This window comes from Serinus canaria, chromosome 1 (assembly GCF_022539315.1).
Source record: "Serinus canaria isolate serCan28SL12 chromosome 1, serCan2020, whole genome shotgun sequence".
Taxonomy (NCBI): domain Eukaryota; kingdom Metazoa; phylum Chordata; class Aves; order Passeriformes; family Fringillidae; genus Serinus; species Serinus canaria.
Window position 1 is genome coordinate 66,346,202 of NC_066313.1, and position 21,553 is coordinate 66,367,754.

Consider the following 21,553-nt stretch of genomic DNA (forward strand, 5'->3'; position numbering starts at 1 on the left):
TAAGCCACAGAACTGTGGTGGTAATAAATCAGGCACAGTAGCTATCAAACTACTGGTCACCAGTATTTTACCATGTGAGCTGCATCCTGGGCAAGCATGTCTGCTGAAGATGCTGCAAGTTTGGAATTACGGCAGCTGTGGAGGTAATGCCTGCAGCCACATACTCCTTGCTGCTGCATATCTGCAGGCATTCCCTTGACTGTTCCAGACCTAGAAAGAATATGTCATACTGGTCTGCAAAGCAAATCTCCAGTGGATTTATTTATAAGGTATGAACTGTATGGCAGACAAAGTTTGCTATTGCTCTGCAAGTAGGTAGTGAAGAGATGCCCTGAGACCCAGACATGCTGTCTCTCAGACCCGGGAGATGCCACAGACCCAACCAGCATTTAAAGAAAAAGACAAAAAGACCTTTTTCTGTTCAAAACATAGCTGGTTTTATTGCTTGTGGAGTATTGTGGCAAACAGAACAATTAAACCAGTTCTGAGTGATTGTAAAACTCTTCCCACAGTACTCTGTGGGATTTTGCTGTATTACACTGTCACTGAAATATAAACAAAGCAGTTACTGAAGGTAGCAAATTCAGGAGGGAAAACCAGGTTGGGATGAGTTTCACAATGCTTATGCAAAATGAGTATGAGACTTTGGATTGATGTTGTGGTAATGTGTGCATGTGTGTAATCAATGATAGACCTGGGTTTCATTAAGGAAAATAGAAACTCTTTCACAAATTGTGCCAGCAGAAATGATTCCCCTTTGGATTAGCAGGCGGTGAGTAAAATGTGATTCATGATGATCACAATGCTCCAGCAATGTTGAAGTGATATGATATGACTTGTGGCACAGCTCTGCTTAAATCTTAGTGCCACAGACTGCAATTGCAAAGTCTTTGTGAAGATACCCTTTCCACGTTAGAGGAGTAGGGCCACAACTCCTAAATTAGTATGGTGTCGAGGTTTGGCAAAGTTATTTCAACAGATTAATTTCTGCTGGGGTGCAGCTGGCTGCCTTGAAGGTATGCTGATTGTAGAAGAGACATTAGTTTCTTGTTACAGTCCTACCTTCCCCTGGGTAATGCACTAACTTCCTCAGAGCTTCTTCAGAGCTTTTCATTTGTGCCTCCTGGGATTGCTGCCCCTTCAGATCTACTAGCAGAGGTGATTGGATGATGGCTTTCCTGCCCATTTCAGTCAGTACCTGCTTATTGAACCTTACCAGAGACCTGGGAATTTACAGCCAGAACCAGCAGAGACAGGAGGTCTATCCAGCTGGCCCAGAAAGAGCTGGGGGAAGATATTTAGTGGCCTGAGGTGCATTGTCTGCACATCCTGATGGTAGATCTTTATCCAGTGAGTGGCATCATAAGGTGGTTACAATTTTCTTCCCTTTTTTGTTGCTAATTGTTAAAATATGCTGAAAATGCTCATGCTTTGCTCTGTGCTGTGTGGGTGTGTGAATGACTGGTGTCAGACATGGAGTTCATCTCTCCTGCCCTTACACACACCTCGGAGGCTGTTCTCTGATGTGTTTCTCTTGGGGCAGTGTTACTTCAGCTGTCCCACCTTCCTGCTGCTGTTCTCCACTTCTCCATATCTCCCTTAAATGTGATGGTACAAGTGATCTTCATCTTCCTGGTATAGGGGATTGAGTAACTCTTCCTTATTTAAAAAATTAATTAACACAGAGGTCCCCTTCCAACTGAGTCTGTTGCTGAGAAAGTTGTTTGGTGACTTCAGTTGGATACAGGCTGGTTTCAGGAGGATGTGTGCAAGCATTGCAGTGCTCTAGTGCTAGTTGTCTTTTTCAGTTGCTTAGAAAAAGTGAAAACTGAAGGCAGTATTTGAACTCTGTTTTTAAGCTCTGTTTATTGTTCTCTTTAATGAATGCAGTCAGAGAGTTTAGTTTGAATATATGCAGAGATCTGTATTGGAGCCAGTCACACTGGGCTGCCATTGTAGGCAAAGGAGACAAAGGGAGCTATACCCCTTTGTCTTTGCAAGCAGAGGTGAGATGAATCATGCCCTGTCCTTCCTCTTGGAAATAGTGTCCTGAGGTGACTAGGTCGGCCATTGATGTCTGTAAGTAAGAGCATCTTCATTGTGTCTGGGACACAGGATCCAGCATCCTAAAGCACCATAAATAGGTACTGGAAGAGAGGAAATATGGGGAAATAGTATATATTCCTGCCCTGACAACATCCTATCTGTATAGCCAGTTCAGTGACTGACAGAAGCAGATGTGAACTCTGTATTAGATGTGATTTATTGAACTTTGGTGGATTTTTCTTTTGTGAGTTTGTGTATTCTTCCTGTGTTAATTTTTGCATTCACAGTGCCCTTTGGTAAGAATCCTTACTAAAATCCTGTTTTTGAAGGCTATTAAGGCCTTATTTGAAGGCTTCTAAAATTGAGAGGGGTAAACACTCCTTTTAATGAATGAGATATTTATGGTTTGATAGAAGAATCTGGGACTCTATATTTTTTTCCAGGTTACCCTGTGTAGTGGTACATGAGAATGAGTCTTCTGCTCAGAAAGGTCTGTCTTACTTCAAACTAGCTGAAATGTGAGCTGCTCATGTATGTTCACGGGTTCTGGTCAATCCACCAAATAGAACGAAAATACATCAGACTGACTTTTTCGTGTAAAAACTGGGAACTGGGGAGGGAACAGAGATTTGGGCCCTAGGTCATGCCTAAGGCATAATATTTCAGCATAGTGTTTGGTCAAGTTCTCAATGGAGGGAAGCTGGGAAGCCAAGTTTGGCTGTTAGCTCTAATCAGAAAATTTGCTTTTGGATGTGTGAATGCAGGTAGAGTTGTGCACCCAGGGGAAAATGAATGCTGAGACAGCTGCATTTTTCACAAAGCCCCTGTGCTTGTCTGTTTACATAGCTGTACAGTAAAAGGTTTGCCTTAAAAAACGAGCCAAGTTCAAAAAGCCCAACAAAATGAGAAAAAACCCACAACCTTACCCTCCAAAGTGCATAGCTAAAATGTAGTATCCTTCTTTTTGTAGGGATTTGTAGGAAGTAGCTTGCACCTTGGAATTCCATTTCCTTTCTAGTCTTTTGAATCCTTTGATGTCATAAAATAATTCTTGTGACAAAATTGGGTCAGTGAATGGTGATTGGAGTTTCCACGCTCTTCAGCGTGCTGCGGCTGGACAGTGCTGTGGTTGTGTTTTCAGCATTCAGTGGGTACAAAACAAATTTTCAGGTCAATCTTTCACTGGAATACATCAAACTAGAAGAGTAATTTACCTTTGAAACTTCCCTGCTCACACCAATAGGTAATCATTGGCACAACTAGACTATGTCATGCAAAGTGTTAGTCCTGAATCTTAGATTTACATTTTTGTCACCAATAACAGTATGCCAGAAACCACTGCTGATGGCATTCCTTGCTGTGCTAGCTGAAAGTTACAGGAACTGCTGCAATTTAGACAGTCTCTCTGATTCCACCTTTAAAAGAGGTCTGTGCTATTTTTTCTGGGGCAGCTCTTGAGGTATATGCTGTAGCTCTGTATATCAAGCAGTTTTATACTGATACATACCAACTCAACTGCTTTCTCATTCTATGCTAATACTATATCAGTTCATGTGAATGAACTGGGAAACAAATTTCACAGGTACTCCCAGTTTTTTCACATTTTTAAAACTGAAGTTCTCACATACTCTTGAAGTTGCTTTTCAGTTTCCTAGGCTTAGGGGCAAGTGGGCACTCTATTAATTTTCTCAGCTCCTCCTAATTTGTTGCTGTTTGTCCATGTGGTGCATTGCCCCTAGCTAGACACCAGCTGCCCACCAAAACTCTGCTATCATTCCCATCCTCACCTGCACAAGGGAGAGAAAATTTAGTGAAAGGATTGTGTCAAGATGAGGGCAAGGAGAGATCAGTCACCAAGTAGTGTCATGGGCAAACCAGACTCAACTTAGGGAAAAGTTTATTTTATTGCCAATCAAATCAGAGTACAATAATGAGAAACAGAACCAAATCTTAAAACACCTTCCCCCCACCCCTCTATTCTTCTGACTCTTGAAAGGAGTCCCTTTGTGCAGTCTGTACTTGGGAAGTTTCTGTTCTCATTGCAGTTGGGGATGAGGGGGTGCTCTCCCTCTCATGATGGAGAAATCAACGGTCAGAAATGACAAACAAGCCTCAAGCATTTTGTAATCTCTGTGTGACAGGGCAGGGAAATAGTTCTGGGCAATGACAGTTTCAGTGTGGCTGCAAATGTGCATTAAGCATATGAGGTGTGACTGCCTGATAGCAAAGTTTCTGCCAAAAGTAGGATGGCTGACTGAGCTACAGCTGTGGTTAGGAAATCAAACTGGAATAAGCTGATGGGATGACCAAAGCTGATGGCTGTGGGGGACTGGAACTAGGAGTGTGCTGCTTGAAAAGTCAAGAAGTTTGCTGTATAACATTCAACAAGATGGGAAGATGGATGTGCCCCAAGCTAACTTCGAGATTTGCAGGTATAACTCAATGCTCTTTACTCACAGTTATTAGAACTGAAAACATTGCTGTCTGTAGCTCAGATTTTACAGTCTGGTAAATGATAAACCTATAATTTTTTCAAAAAAGTGAATTTTTAGGACTTAAAATTGCAAAGGAAAGCTTTGAAACACAGTGTTTTGAAAAACTGTGGAATGTATTGTAGTCCTTCTGAGCACAGAAGCTGCATGCCTCACCCTGTGAAACAAAGGATTGCATGTAGTTCGAAGGTTCATGTGTTCAGGAGCTTCTGAAGTACTTGAAATACATATTCTGCTTTTTTGAAAGCTTGGCTCCCTGAAGTTCTCTTATGGGCCAGGGGCAACAGTGGTGGTTCCTGGTAACTATCTAGCACCTGTCTTCTACCTTGTATTGCTTCAAGTTCTTGTATGAACTCTGGGTTTTCATGTGAGTCACGTAAATCTCTACAGGCTGCTGAGTAGTGGGAGCCCATGTTCCCTGCTTATTGAGCCACTACTGTTATTGGATAACAGCACTAATCAGTGAGTAGTAGGGAGTATCTTCATGTTTTCTTCTGTCAGTCTTTTCAGGCATGTTAGACACATAGCAATTCCCAAATGTATATCCGACTGCAGGAGTAGTTTTCAAACTCTGGATTGCTTTTTTACAGGGACCAGAAATGAAGGTTAAATACCTTTCTTTGGGAGGGAGATATTAGTTATGCCTCACTGAGGTGATGCCTCTTAGTTGGCTTAGGCATTCTTATCTATGGTTAATAGAGGGTTTTGATTTCCCTTCTAGTACTCTGGATTTTCTCCTGTGATCAGCTGAATGCCTCTGTTTTCCATGTAGGTCTCTGTATTTTACTCCCGTGAGAGAGAGAGATGTTTTTCTTTTAAATGTGGCTGCTGTGCAACCACACATATGCAGAATACACCAGGGAAGTGGTTTGGGTTTTCTGCTCTAAAGAAATTGTGTTGGCAGAAAATTATTTGCAGTACTGGAGATTGACAGTATTGTAAATGTTCTTCCACTGCTGGCTCAAAAGGGGATTTTGTTCAGGCTTTGTAATTAGAACCCATATTCAAATGTCTCCATGTATGCAATATAATTTGTTTTAAGCTTGAGCTTAAAAAGTATATTTGACTTTGCCTGGAGGCCTATAAAAAAGTTAACTAATTGAGTGGATAAACAAGCCAGATGATGCCTCATATAGTTTAGTATGTTTAGTCAGTAGTACAAAACTGATAGATATGATTTTACTGTTTTATGTCTTTATAGCAAAAAAATATTGTTTATTTGTGTTGCTTAGAGTGAAAGAAAGTTCTTGTTCTGGCAAACTGAGCTCACTGAGCTTCATAATGGAGGGAAGGTGTTAAAAATGTGCATGTACTTGTTTTGGTTTCTTGGAAACCCTTATACCCTTAGCTAATATGACAACAGAATCAGAGAAGGGGTCAAGCTGGAAGGGACCATAGTGGGTCATCTGGGATCATAGTGGGTCAACCCTCCCTGCTCAGGCAGGGTTATCCTATAACACATTGCACAGGGTTTTGTCCATATGGCTTTCAAGTACGGTGAGGGAGACTCCACAATCTCTCTGGGCAGCCTGTTCCAGTGCTTGGTCACCCACATGTCCTAGATATATCACATATGATGTTCAAGGTGTATCTGATTCCTCAAGCCGAGGATCTGTTCTTGAACTGTCCTTGTTCATAGCAGTGAAACCCCTCATAACTTAAACAACATAACAAGGATCTCTACCCATTACTACCTTGTGTTGCAGCTGGTGAGCATTTCCATTAATTTAAATAGCAAATTTCATCTTCCCTTTCAAAAACATGCTTCTTTATATGTTTAGAACATGATTTATTTATTTTAACCTTATGTGGCTTAAATGAGGGATTAGTTTTAGGAAGGGGATTGCTTTAAAGATGATACAGAATACTGTGGTTTTGCAGGGTGTGTGGTTCCTTTTGAGCACTGCTATTCTGTGGATTATTCACACAGAATTGTGAATGCTTTCATGTGAAATTTTGCAACAGTTCTTATTAAATACTGATTATTCACAGGAGTCAGTATGGTGAATATTTTTATTTTTTAATTACTTGTTTGTATTTTCCTATATGAGTTACTATTTTCGTCTGTTTTAGCATTTTGATATCTCCAGGGATGTTATAAAACTAAGGTTAGTTAATTTTTAAACCTTCAGTTCTGTTAGTAAATATTTTAAAGGTATAAGCAGTCTCACTTGTTGCTGATTTTATTTTTGAAAGGAAATGTTTTGGTTGCACACTTACATGGTTAGTTTGAAAGTCCTTTTTTCAACATATTAGAGTAGGTACTATGTAACACAGTGCATTATCAGCAGTCTATTTACTAAGAATTTATGAAAACCAGGGAAATCATAGACAAAAATTTGGCTACTTCTAGTAAGTGTAGACTTAAGATAACTGGGACAATTTATGCTTATTTTATTACAGAATTCATTTCACCACCTTAACGCTTCAAGAAGTGAAATTTAAAGCATCTTCGATGTCAGCAAATGAAATAGATTTTTTGGCTTCTTTTCTCTTGATTGTTGCTTTAGATGCCTCTGCTTTCCTTTTCATGGCTGAATCTCTTCCTTCAGTGCATCTTTAGTATGAGTTACTCAGAGCAGAATTATCTATGTTTCTATTCAAGTGCAAAGATTAGAAACTTATTTGTCTTTAAAGGGTTCCCAGTCATCTTACTTCATCTGCGGGTAACTGGCATTGGGGCTTTAAGAAGAAGCTACACATAGTGTAAAATTCAGAGCTGAATAGCTGGGGTTCTAAACCTAATATAAAGGTCTTAGCAACATTGTCTCATCCATGCATAGCAGAGTGGTGCTTATCATGCTAACCAGGACAGTCTCACATTCAGTTTGGAGCAAAATAAGTGTTCTAAAATGACTTATCTATTGCACAGTTTTAGGATTTTACAAATTTTACATGATTTACATATTTGCTTACATGTCTATAGCACTCACTTACTACATACCTTTTTATGGTTTTGGCATTAGCACAAGACTTCAGGAAGTCTAATTTTGCTGTCTTTGTTAGTACCGTAAAGTGTTCAATATGTACGTTGATATTTCCATTTGAAACCTAATGAAAGCTGTTTTCTATATTTGATCCTAAACAAATATGCCAAAAATGTATCCATGATTTCCTGATGCTTAAACTAGAAAGTTTTATTTTAGGCACAGTGAGAGGAGTTTGTAGAATTGGGAATATTTTACATTGGTATCCCTAGAATTTAGTATATATAGAGGTCAGTGTAGATAGAGCTTCTTGGCCTCATCCATCCATCCATCCATCCGTCCGTCCGTCCGTCCATCCATCCATCCATCCATCCATCCATCTTTCCTTGAGAACACATGCTGTTTGAAAGAGGAGTTTGAAATCTGGTTAGCCATAAATCTTAATTAAATTCTTGGTGTGGGTTCTTGCTTTCAGAGTCACGATAACTGTTGCCTTTAGTTCAGTGGGCCAGCTCACAGTGGTTATTGTAGAGGGTAATGAATGATGTTTATTTATCTGTGTGCCCAGCCACATCTGGGGGTGAGAACATGCTGGCAGCTCATTGGCCTGGCAAATGATCAGGCTGCTACAAAGCAGTAGCTTGTCCTAGGCAGGAAAATAAAATCTCAGGCAGCTGTCATCCCTTGTTCTTACTGATGGTTCCTGGTGGAAATGACAGACATTAGCTGTGGATGTGATACTGAGATCTGTTCTTACTGTATGGATTTCTTTCAGTGAATACCTCAGGTCAATTTGCTGTTATTAACATCTTGTGAATTAGTCTCATCCCCAGGAACTCATGTTAATTGCTAGTTTGTAGAGTTATGTTCATCTGTGTTTGCTCTCCTTTTTGTCCTGAGACACTTGCGTGTTTCACTTCAGAACTAATCATGTTAGTGAATGTTGAGGACAGACAGTCCAGCTGGGAAGTCTGTGTTGTGTGCCATCAAGCAGTTGCTGAAAGTGGTGCTGATGCTGCCTTTAAAGATCTCTGAACTTTGGGTTTCTTTGAGCTTGAAGGAACTATAATCACCAAAAATGAGAGAATTGCAATAAGTCTTCAGTGAGGGGGCAGCAAAGAACACAGTTTGAATTTTTAAATGTTACTTATGTGTACTAAGGTACCTTCCTCAGAGGCAGAGCCCTGCAGGTACTCCCTGTCCCCAGCAGACTGCTGTGTACCTGTGCTGGAACCAGGCAGTTGTCTTCATTCCGAGCTTAGTAGCATTTGTGGGAAGAGTTGAAGAGGCTTTTACTCCATAAAACCCAGGATACATTTAACTAGGTCAAAGCAATATGAATAGGAGGAGAAATGGCACTGTTTGGATTGGTAACAAACTGATTACTCCAAAAGTTGTGAGGAAGTGACTGACAGCCCACCAAGACATTCTTCCCATGGCTCCTTGAAGTTGATATTAGCAAGAAGGAGGATTAAAGTTTGTATGTCCTGCTAAATCATTTTGGTGGTAGGGAGGTTTGAAAACAGAAAATTTGAGTATTATTTGAATGGCTGTTAACATGTAAAATGACCCGATGAACAAGTCCAAATACACAGCAGATTCTGGTGTTTAGTAGCCTTGCATTGCAGAATGGCTTTTGGGGGCTTTTGGACCCTTCTGGGTTTGAAAATCAGTTTGTGGCATGTGACACTGCAAAGTACTCGTGCTGAACATTGAGGTTATGCCATTGATTTCAAAGCTAGGTTTAAGTATTTTCATGGCTCCCCCTCTTGTCTCACTATACATAACATCTAAAAGTAGAAAATAGATTCTATTAAAAAAAAAGCAATCCCATCATATGTTTTTCATCTTGCCTTGTATTTGTATGAGTTCTCTGAAATTTTTATATTTTTAAATTTTTCTTAAAACAATTTTATTACTAATATTTATTTATTTTTGGAAGAGCCTGTGAATGTTGTTTAATTTACTTTTTCAAGGTAGGTAAAATAGGCAAACAAAGGACAGGTGTATCAATACTTTTACTGACTGAGTAAGAAAATAGAAATTAAATAAGTGTAAATGTAAATTAAATAAGCCTTTAGCTTTATTTTTGCCAACTCTGACTGCTTGTGATATTGCTTAGAAGACCAGATGCCTTGCAAGCTTTTTGTAAACAATGTATAGAAAAGGGATGCCTTGTTCGGTTATTCCAGAAACGTTGGGGAAAAAAAATCGTGCTTATGCAATCAGGAATTTGGTGGTGTAAAAAGAGAAGGGAAAATATGGTAGCTTAAAAGCTTGATGTGGGATTACAGTTGTTTTTAGCACTTGATGGTTAAGCGTCTTTTACTGCTCTGTCTCTGAACTCCCATAACTGATAATTTAGCTGCTGATTCAATTGTATGATGATTAATTGTCATGAACAATTCCTTGAAGAGCACTATAAATTTCATTTTCATTTCTCTGCTAACTGTAGCAGTTTTTACTTCCTCTGTTATTTGTGTGTTGGTCACCCAGTGATGTATGTACACCAAAAAGGTGTATATGCAAAATATAGTCAACAGATATATTTGCTAAAAAACCTTTTAGAGCTCACTTTTACATGCAGAAGACTGTGCTGATCCTCTGATTCGCTGCTGAATTTTCACCATTTTTTTCCTCTTGTAATAAGTAGGAAATGTATGATGAACAGATTAAGATGAGATGATTTTTCTCTCTGACAGTGCTGTTCTATTAATAACTGTAAATCTTGTTTTCTCCCCCTCCTCCCTCGCATTCATAACAGCTAGCCGGTGGCGGAACCTCTTCTCTACACCTGTCTCCTTGGCTTTTCCCTATAGTCCTGTTGCAAGACTCACCCCATATACCAATGGCTGTAATAGTCCCAGCTTCTCTAAAACTTCCAGTAAAGCAATACTAACACCTGAACGGACAGGTAATGCTTCTCTTTTTATTGATTTACGGTGCTTACAAAAATGCTTGATTTTATCTAATCCTGCTAGCATTTAACAGCAGTACTCTTTGTGGATGGTTGTATATGAACTCATATCTCAGAGGGAAATTGCAGTTTTGAGCCTTTTTTTTTAAATGCCCTGAAATTGGGCTGTTAACTACAAGTGTTATGCAGCATGTTCCGGGAGAGTGATGCTAGTACATACCACTAATGATTTACCCAGTAGTACAGTTGTGACTGTGTCAGCTTAAACAGTCCCCAGCTTTGTTGCTCATTTCTGCCCCATGGTGCCCCTTCCTTGTGTCCACAGAAACATATGTACACCTGTGTAATGAAATTGGCAGTGAGAATTTATAATAAGAAGAGCTGGCAGAATCATGCCTGTTTCAAGCTGGTATTGTTGCTAATGTTCAAGATTTATTTAATGTTTTCCACTATTTTTCAGGGAACACACAAGTTCTAAGAAAACTTTCTGTGGTAAATTGCAAAGATTTCTGTAAATTGCAAAGATTTGCATTTTCCTTCTTCTCTACAGATATTGGGAGTCAGTTTGTATCTGTGACTTCCTTAAACTGCAGTGGCAGTGGAGAAAAAAATCTTCTGGGCAAGAGGGCATTAACATTTTATTGCTGGCAGGAGCAGGCATGGGCTGAGGATGGGCTGATGATCACTGTCACACCCATCTGTGCAGTGTTCCTTACAATGCTTGAAATCACAGCAGAAATCCCTATTTTAAGAGATATGGGCACTGTGAGTGAGAAAGAGTGCCTTCTGTAGCTGTCTGCATGTGAGTGAAATGTCTTCCCTATTCAATGGAATAAAGCCTAGTTCCTAAATGAACTCATGCTGTTTAAGATACCCTCAGGTACCTTGTCCAGCTTCCCTCTGCTGCTCCAAAAGAGCACAGCTGTTACTACCTCTGCAGAACCTCAGGGACTGCTGTAACTTGCACATGTAAGAAAGCAAACACATTTACTCCATGCAATCCTTCTAAAGCAAAGTAATTCCCTGCCTGTACTTTTCTTTTGGAGATATTACTAGAAAATGGCTGAATTTAGGATGAATTTTAGGTGGTTGTTTTCAGCAGTGCTGGAGGATGCAAACACACCTGTGATACAAGCACAGCTGGTGAGCCATAGTCACAGCAGTTCTTGCCCTACAGGCTGTGGGTCTCTGGTGGTCCAGAGGACATTAGAAAATTACTTGCTGTTTTAATTGATGGGATTTTTCTTTAAAGTTGGACAACAACTAGCTGATGCCACTAATTGCAGATTAGTTGGCATTTTACTATCACCTCAGGGAAAAAGTAGAATCCAGAGCCTTTCCAAAAGGTAGCTCTGTGAAGAAAGTAATGCTTTCTCTGTTGCAAAATGTTCAACCTTAATTGTTACTGAGATTGAATTATATGATAATTATATATAGTTTAAAAAAAGAATAGTGAAATTTAGCTAAATGGCTCTTATGCAGCATTTGAGTACTGAGCAGAAGTCAGTGACAGATATCCACTTGTTTTTCAAAACAGAGTTGGGAGAACCACAGTCCCATAAGAGAGAGGCAAATGCAGATGTTGGTTAAACTACACTAATCTGAGCTGTATCAGAACAGTATTGGGTAAATTATTCATTGTCTGGGCTATGCAATGCTATTTTGGGAACAAGCCAAGGAATTCATGATCCATTCCTACACTTACTACTTCTCATGAATATCAAAACTCTTTGCTAATTGTTAGGGAATTGCAGTACCCTTCTGAAAGTTTTTATGTGCTATTCAGAAAATGTTTTAAGCTACTGTAATGTAAAGAGCAGATGATTCTGAATGAAGGTGGCCAGAGATGTTTGTAGCCTAAAGTGTATGCTTTCTCACTTAGGGTACATTTCTAGGAGTTCCCCATTGAGTCCACAGTCATCGATAGACAGTGAACTGAGCACTTCGGAGCTGGAAGATGATTCCATCTCCATGGGATACAAGCTGCAGGACCTCACTGATGTTCAGATCATGGCTCGTCTACAGGAGGAGAGTAGGTGGCACTTTTTTGGTTTTCATAACTGTCTGAGGAAGACTTCCCATAACAGTTAAAACTGCTCCAGTCTGGTCTCAGTGAAGTAAATATTTTTAAAGTGGTATTGCCTCTTGAGTGGCAGATGGAAGTACTCTTCACCTGCATGGAGAAGGTGTGCCTGTTGTTGGGTTCATGTTAATCTGAACCTGGTACTGGATCTTTCAAAATTTGATGTTTATGTTTTTCTGCACATTAATTGAAACAATTTTATTTCTGTAGAGAGAGGATCCTAAAGCATTTTTCTCATGCATGCATTTAATGGGAAAAGTAAAAATAAGTAGCTCTCTTGGCTTTCTTTACCTCCACTTCAATTTTATTTTATTTTCAGATGAGTTTTGAAATAAAGTCCCACTTAAATACAGAATTGGGGCTTTTAAATTCAATATCTTGGTTTAAAACTAGTAATTATGCACAAATCTGAGCCTAGAGTATTCTTTGCCATAGATTATAGTTTGGTTTAATAGTAATTTTTGTAAAATGTCTTTATTAATAAATAAAAGGCATTTGACTTAGAGGTTACTGAGACAGTAAGTGGAGTATTTCTCCTGTATCTTGCTAGTGCCAAGTGAGATATCAGGGAGGAAGTGATGTGATTAAAAGCAAGAGAAATTCACAGATGGGGCCTGAATGAAAATGCCAAGTAATAAGTATTTATATAAAACAGAAATAATAAAATGAGCAGAAAATATTAGAGCCGTGATGTGGCCGAAGCCACCAGACTGGGCAGACAGAGTGATCACCCGCTGGCCGGAGAGCCTGCTGAGTATCTGGTGGCATCATGTTCAGCAGAGAAATTAACAAGTGTCCTCATTTTAAAAAGAAAAAAGTTACGACTGTCAAGCATACGAAGGATTGCATTATTTAAATGACAGCTGTGCTCATCTCCTTCAGAGTGAGGTTTAAAAAATACTTAGGTACTTAGCTCTTTAAGGAATCAGGGCATTGGCAGACTGGAAAGAAAAATGCTGGTTTCTCTTCAAATCTGTGTCATGTGCAATTGATTGTATGTCATCCTAGTAGTAGCAGCTGGTGGAGAATGTTTGAGCACGTGACAGTTGTTGACCACTTAATTCCGTGGAAAGTGGCAGTTCCATACGTGCACTCAGGCACGCTCTCTTCTCAGCCACAAATAGAAACTCCCACTTGAGGAGAGGGAGAGGAAGCATATTAAGAAGTTTCCATTATGAAGCAAAGACATCTGTTAAAAATTAGGGCTTCTTGAAGATCTTGGAAGGTTGTTATCTGCAGCTACTTCAGAGTTACTTGGATCCTGGAAGTGTAGTGTTTTTCCCTTGGATGCTGTGCATCTGGAGAAAGGAGGGATGTGCAAGGGATTGAATGTTTCCCTCTCACTTGACCTGGAGTAAACAGGCTCTTACAGGGTAGTGCTTATTGTAAGATGGTTTTCAAAACCTGGCATTCTGAGAAGAGGGTGGTAGGATTGTGTACCTGTGTAAAATACAGCTGTGTTACTGTTAAGCCTTGTCCATGAGACTGGATGCTATCAGGAGCTAATTCTTGTTCAGGGAGCCAGAAGATTTAGATGGGTTGTAGGTTTAAGAAAGGTCATTGTAAACATTTTTGTTGCACGAATTCAAAAGTTCAATAGCAATAGCTTAGAAAACTAATGTGTGTGTAATTCCTCTAACTAAGAGTATTGAGAAGTTAAAAACTTAGTACTCATTTAGTCCTTATTGGCAGAGAAACATGTGCCTCCTGAGAGTGGTTCCTCTTAAGAAAGGCATCTAAGACATCTTTTGGAGACTACTGTATTCTTTTTTAATATTTTATTTTAAAAAATATTTTGAAGGAGAGAATTCAGGCTCAGATGAATCCTACATCAGATCCTCAGTCTGATTACATTTTAAATTCAATTCTTGATGTAAAATTCCTTCTACTTACCTGTGTAGTTTTCAAGATTGAAGTACATATTTAGAATTAATCACTTAGCAGAAGCTGAATCATCCTCCTCTTGGAATTTACAGGCCTTAGGCAAGATTATGCTTCAACTTCAGCATCTGTGTCAAGGCACACTTCGAGTGTTTCTCTGCATGCGGGAAAAAAAGGGGCATGCAGTGACCAGGAATATGATCGCTATAGTCTTGAGGATGAGGAAGAGTTTGACCACCTCCCACCTCCGCAGCCGCGTCTGACTCGCTGCTCCCCCTTCCAGAGAGGGATTCCTCACTCACAGACTTTCTCCAGTATCCGGGACTGCAGGAGGAGCCCGACTTCCCCACAATTCCCTACAAATACCTATCAGCAGCCCTTCTACTCTCCTCAAGCCCAAACTCCAGAGCAGCAACCAAATAGGATTAATGGAGGTGGGTTGCATGCTTTTCTGAGAAGTGGTCTTTTCTCTGCCAAGTGCTAGTGCCATTTTAAAGATGAATTGTACATAAGTTGTGACAAATAATTTAAGCCTGCATATGATTAAGGGATGTTATCACTAAGCGGTTTTCTACAAAATGTAATCTGTGACCTGGTCATGAAAGTTGTTGCTTTAGTCTGTTTTAAAATGCTGCAAAGATGGCCACAAGTGAAGAAACAAACAGAAAGGAAAGAAGAGCATGTTTTAGCAGGATGATAGTTGGCTAGAAGAGCCCCTGGGGCTTTCAAGCTTGATGTACACATGTCCATTGTGGATGCAGTAAAATACAGATCTGAGTTTTCAGATTTTAATTTCCTTTCTTTTTCCTGAGTTTGCTCTTAGTGCAGCTGTGCTGTGATGAGTGCTTATGGCGCTTGCTTCTGTTCCAGGTCTGATAGGACTGATTGTTAAAGAATCATGATAACGTCACTCCTAAACTATCCTGAGATAATGCTGCCTTTTTGCACTGCATTTGAGATGCATTCCAGAATATGGAAGCTTGTATCTCTGTGCTTACTCATGATTTAAGTTTCCCTCCATTTTTGCTGTTAATTTCTTTTCTTTCCTTATTATAATCACAATTTTTCTTCTTTCTGCTGGCATTTTAATTTCCTATACCTTCAGTCTTTCCCCCAAGTTAATTCTAAACAATCCATTTCCAGCCAGGGTCTTGTTTGTAACATTGAAGGTTACAGCTCACCCTTGGGCAAGAAAGTAAATGTGTTGTTCAAAACAACATATAGTTGCTATTTATGGTGCTACAGGTATGCATGTTGCTTTTCTGACAAACAAGACATGACAGGTTGGTGCCCAAACCACTTCTATTCAAAGTAAGCCCTGGCATGGAAGTGTAATTGACAAGTGGCAGGAGAAGTGATCTTAACAGAGGGTAGAGCAGCGTGGGTGTCTGTTGGTACAGCATTTGTGCCATATTAATTTTAATGTCACTTCTCTTGTCAGGGAGGTACAAGAGTGGGACAGCATTGCTGGGCTTGCAGAAATGTTGGGAGTTAGAAAGGAGGGCTTTGGGATTTTTTTTGTTCAGGAGTAAGAGAATGATTTGTTGCTGACGTGTTTTTATGTGGCTCCTAAATGTGTTTTGAATGACTTTTTTTTATGTTCCATGTCAGTGGAACTTAAGCATCGGATTTTCTGCATGGAAAGGCATGGAAACCTTTAAGGTACTAAAAACATTAGACTCCTAATTTATTAACTGTGAAGTCTATCCATATAAAAGACCACCAGTTTTATCACCTGTTTGACTTTTTTTCCCCAAGAACTTTGAGGTATTGGATAATGTGTTTGGCATAACCCAGAAGCTGGGGACGTGGCTTCAGTTACCTGTTTGCAGGATTAACAGTGCTGTAATAGTCAGTACCACTGTCTTTAGGAGGGAAAGACAGCTTCTACAGCTTCTCAGCTTCTACACCTTCAACCTTTAACACAAACTCTGATCCACATAAGTGGCAAATACTGATGGTGAGAAACATTTTGTTTCACTGTGTTCTTTTGCAGACAAGGAGATAAGGAGTCATGTGGTCACTGTACTGAGGGTGTCTGTGTAGTATTACAACATCTTATCAACACTTACCATCTTGGCAACAATTTCATTGTCTCTCAAGAATTCCTGCACATTGAAATGGAAGTAGACTGCAAAACAAAAATTTGTCTGTAGCTCTCTGTGATGGATGGTGTATTCCACACTGTTAGTTTACGAGGGCAGTTGAGAAGGAAGGATGTGGAAGATGGAAAAACTGGACCATTAGTTTCTCCCTTCAGTATATGTGGAAAGCATGATCCATAATTAATAATTAAGTCACACATACCACATGCAGTACTGCTCTTGGCCATTCCAGCAGTCTCCTAAATCTTTATTCCTTTGTCTTCCCCTAAAGAGATCACTTTTGTTCTTGTATGTGCAGTCAGGGGTCTGGCCTGTGCTTCATCTGGGCATTCACAGAGCTTTTCATAAAAGAAGAACAAGCAGCAAGTAACTGTTGAATTTTGACACTCAGTCTAGGGTAAAAATCCCAGTATTTAGCTGTGGAACAGTATTTCTGCTAACCTAGTCTACATATTTAGCTGAATTACAATTTTTTGCCTTTAGGCAAATAGCTTGGGGGATGCTGTTCTACTTGCTTTTGGTGATCTTTGTTTGTCATGGTCCTCTAGGTGAGGTACTTAATTACCTGCATGTGAAAAATATGGTGGTAAAGGTGTGATAAACCTGGAAAACTTCAGTACTTCTTTTAGGAGTATAATATTGTTTGCCTGAAGAGAAGCACCTACATTTAAGTGCTGAGATATGGGTGCCCACCTGTGTATGAAGGGCCTAATTCAGCTGCCAGGATAGAGCTGCATGAGGTACTTTGATGCACCCTGGATTCACCATCACCCTGTGTCAATGCTGTTTAGCTTCCATAAACAACCCAGGATCTGTGGGATGCCATGAGGTACCTTCACATAGGCACTGACTTGTTCATCAGGTGTCTGGTTTCTCACTGTAGCCAAAGGTCTGCTTGTTCTTCATCCACATGGTTGCACTTTAGGTAGCAGATAAATGGTTTGCAGTTTCTGGTGATCTTCTGCCTTTTCTGGGGGTGAGAATAGTCTCTCAGATGTTTTCCAGCTGTGTCTGAAGCTATCCTTTTAGTGAGTTCATACATTGTTCTTGCCAATGTATTGTAGCAAAGTGCTGCCCCTGCTGTAATATTGACACTCTGCCCTGTTTTAAATTGCTGTACATCTATTTGAAGATAAAATTACATGCCTCTGGACGACACCACACCATACTACCCCCACTCTCAGGTCCAGGTTTTTTATCTTGCCTTATTCCACTCATGTCTGAATGAATGGTGTCAGTCACATTTAGTGCCAGTCCCTAACAGCTTGCTGTACTGGAAGGCTCCTGGTAAAACACTAGCATAAAGTGGCAGGTGTGTGCCAGTATTGATATGTTTAGATGTGAAATATGTTGCAATGTATTTAAGGTGTGTGTGGGGCCACTTGTAGCATGAGCTGGAGGTGTACTTGTTGTCACCTTTTAAACAGCATTTTCACAGCCACTGTCTGTAGAGTGTGTATGTTATCTTTGCTTTCTAATAGGTTTTATTGCCAGTTCTGGCAAGAATATAGATAAGCTTTGTGTGAAATCTGTCTGGATCTGTTTTTCTTGTTGAATTACATCCTCTTCCTAAATCACCTAAATTTTCTGTAATGATGAGTTACATCAGAAGAATTACATTTGTAAAATTTTTAAGGTATCCTGATTTGTGAGGATTTTGTAATTGGTTGGTGGGTCAGAAAGCAGATTAATTTAAAGAAAATCTGAGAGAGACAGGATGTGAACAGCTTTAAGTATCTGTTTCAATTAGCTGAAGTGAGTTTGTCTAGTTAGTGTGTGTTTTATGCTTTAATAAAGCTTTTAATATGTTTGCAGTGGAAAGATTTATGCTTATGTCTCTCTCCCCTTAGTCTAATTTGAAGAAGTTACTGGTTAGCAACTTAAAACGCTGCTAACTATTAATATCAAAAATACTTTATATATAATCATTTTCATAGAAGAAATACCACAAAATTCACAAAACCAGGCTGGTTTCTGCTTTATGTTGTCCATAAATATGCATTATTTTTCTTACTTTGATGCAAAAGTAACTGCTTTCACTTCAGGTTTTTAAAATTATATTTTATTTCTGTTTAGTAATTTTATTAATTTTTAATAGCTGATAGTATTTTTGCCCTCTACACTTCTGATTTTCTGAAACATTACTACCTTTCAGAAGTAATGGTTAACTATAGGGCTGTGAAATCATCCAGAGTAATCAAAATCCAGATAGACAAGATGCTGAAAATGGGATTGATTTTCTTATGTTCAGGCCCACTTTCCGTCTCTTGAGATCAGCTTGCTCACAACCTTTTGTCCTGGCACCAGATATTTTATGCACATTTTAAAGTGCATGATTTTTATAATACATGAAAATTGGAAACTATTTTTTTGGACAAATTATTCCAGGTAAAGAAGGAGTTTATTATAATATAGTAAGAAGAGGTGGATGAAAAATACATGGTTCGTGGAGTAGCAATGCATTCAGTCTGGTTAATCTTAATGTATATTTTCTATTTCCTTTTCATGTTGCTTTATACCTTCATAAACAAGCCACAGATACCATTCAATTGAAAAAACTTTGCTTTTATTTTCCAGAAATTACTAGTTGTGAGTAACTTTCTTACCTACACTTTAAAAATATTATGGACATCATTGGCAGTTGCCCATTTTGAACACTGCAGTTGTGGTTTCTGTTTGTTGTTTGAGTTTTTTAAACAAACTCCAGGCAGACATAGAAGAGCAGCAGTACATTGTGTTTAGATATGGGTTCAGCATAGACTTATGAGGTGTTCTCTGCTCATAACCTCTCTTGCTCAGTAAGAAAGGAAAAATTTTTTTCTAGGAAATTATTGCAGACTTTATTACAGAAAAGGAGTAAAACAATATTCCTTTGCTGCCTTTGGATTTTATTGAGGACAGTGATCAGTGGGACAGCTCATGGAAGGCTAATGGAAAAATCTTTAATTTCCTCTAACAATCTGTAGCAGGAAACATGTGCACATGAAACCAGGATGAGATGTTGTTATAATTCTGAATAAAATGTAGGTATTGATGTTATTGAGAATGAGATCACTCCCTTAACTGGAGGACTTGCTTTAATCTGTATTTGTGCTTTTACACGCTGATGTCTCTGGTGTATTTATTTGTGATTCCACAGACCATTAAAAAGACCCTGGTGTATTTGGGATGTTACAGATTTTATAACTGTGACAAACATAATGCTGATACTCATCTCACATCTTCAGAGATGAGGCAGAGAAATGAATCCCAAAGGGAAGTTGTAATAGAGTCTACCAGAGAAGTTGTTATAGAGTCTATAAATTTGTTAAGGATTTCAGAACACACTCTGAATGTCTACATAATATAGAACATAATATTTAAAATCGACAAGCACGGGTTTTTTCCTTATGGCTTTACCCTAACCTATTTGTGCATACAATACAAATAAGGCAGAATTGAATTTGCAGGATTTCTGTGAAAGATTTAAATATGTGTGAGAAACTGCTAAGGTAGCTCAAACAGTGATACAGATTTCTCTGAGACGCCAATAATTCTGATTAATTGTATTACATTTCTGTGCTTTTGGTGAGGTTTGGGAGTCCTTTTGTTCAAATGAAACATTGACGACACTTGCAGAGAATAACTGTGAAGGAATAAATGTGTTTCAAGAGACTTCACTGTAAAGTCAACTGCAAGGAGAACCTCACTGGCTGAGGCATTTTGGCAGATAGAAGAAGATACTGACCAAGGACTGCTACAGAAGTCCCCATCTGGCAGCCCACCAAGAGTGCACCTCTTTTGGAGCAGCTTTGTTCTGAGGACAAGGTCTGTTTGCGTGCTACATGGAATTAATCTTTTGCCAGTGATAGTGTTAGGTCAGGGAAGGGAAAAGAAAAGCAGCAGTGGAACGGGGACAGCCACCAGCGGTGCGGGGATCAGAAGACAGAAAGCAGGTGCTGCCTGTTCTGGTGTCCTGCCAGAAAGAAGCTGGGCCACTGATCCTGAGCTGACTTCAGAGAAGAAATAGCATCAGGGGAAGAACTTCCTGGCAAAAAATCAGAACTGAAGCAGCTGGCTGAGAGGCGAACTGTTGTCTTCACTGTCATTTTGTGGAATGTTTGACAAAGAAGGGACACTTTTTCCTGCTTTTTGACCTGTTTCTAGTAGTAGTGAATACGATCTGTGCTGTGGGGTAGCCTTTTCATGTACATTTTCAGCTGAGGGTATAGGATCTGTATTTCACAGTTCCCAGCTTTTCTTGTGCTCTAGAGGCAATGGGCTAATTCAGCACGGATGCCACATGTGGGGAAAAGTGTAAACATGCAGTAGGCAGTTCTACTGCAGATGCGTGAAAGGGCAACATATGCTGCCTAAAGGAAGCTCATGAAATGACAAGCATGTGTGTATATGCATGAATTGTTCTTAGAAAGTGGTAAGAACCAGGAACTGATTATTAACTCCCCTTGCATGACCTATCCTTGAATTTTCTTCACACATACAAATACCTCATCAATACAATGTCTATAGGTCATAATATTTTATCTCAAAGAAGGCTGGGAAAGGTGAAGATACACCTGTGATGATTTATATGGCTGCATTCTTCTTAAACACCATATTTTTTTCAGCCTAAGTTATAGTTGACACTCAGTAGTGGGTCACAGTAATAACTATGGATGCTGTTGGAGATCATCAACTCCAGTCATTGACTGACGACCACCTTGCCAACTAGACCATGGCACCAAGTGCCACATACAGTCATTTCTCAAACAGGTGTAGGTCCTTTGAAGTCCCTTACTGGTGTTACTGTCCACTTCTTCCTAAAAAACCAACTGCAAGCAACTGATGATTTTTTAGGTTTGTCACTGAACCAGATTAATGCAGAAGAGGTAGCAGAAACTGTAGCAAATTACAGTGTTCATCACAAACAGGATGTTTGAGCAAATTAATTCTCAGCTGAGAATACATCTCTATTCCTTCTCCTCTCTATTAATTTTCTCATCAGTCTTAGGACAGCAAAGAGGTCTGAAAAGGAAAGCAGCTTGGAAAAATATTTTTGTTTTCTTCTCATAAATTTTCAGCAAGTTCCTATCTATTCACATCTCAGTGGCCTGAAATAATAT

At 39.4% G+C, this 21,553-nt stretch overlaps 1 protein-coding gene across 1 annotated transcript in view; it reads left to right on the forward strand.

The window, feature by feature from the left end:
• Positions 1-21,553, forward strand: part of SLAIN1 (SLAIN motif family member 1) — a 49,352-nt gene that overhangs the window by 17,524 nt on the left and 10,275 nt on the right. Inside the window, exons 3-5 of the mRNA XM_050972446.1 lie at positions 10,230-10,379; positions 12,265-12,414; positions 14,442-14,780. Coding sequence (XP_050828403.1) covers positions 10,230-10,379; positions 12,265-12,414; positions 14,442-14,780 — 639 coding nt within the window. The remainder of the gene's footprint in view (positions 1-10,229; positions 10,380-12,264; positions 12,415-14,441; positions 14,781-21,553) is intronic.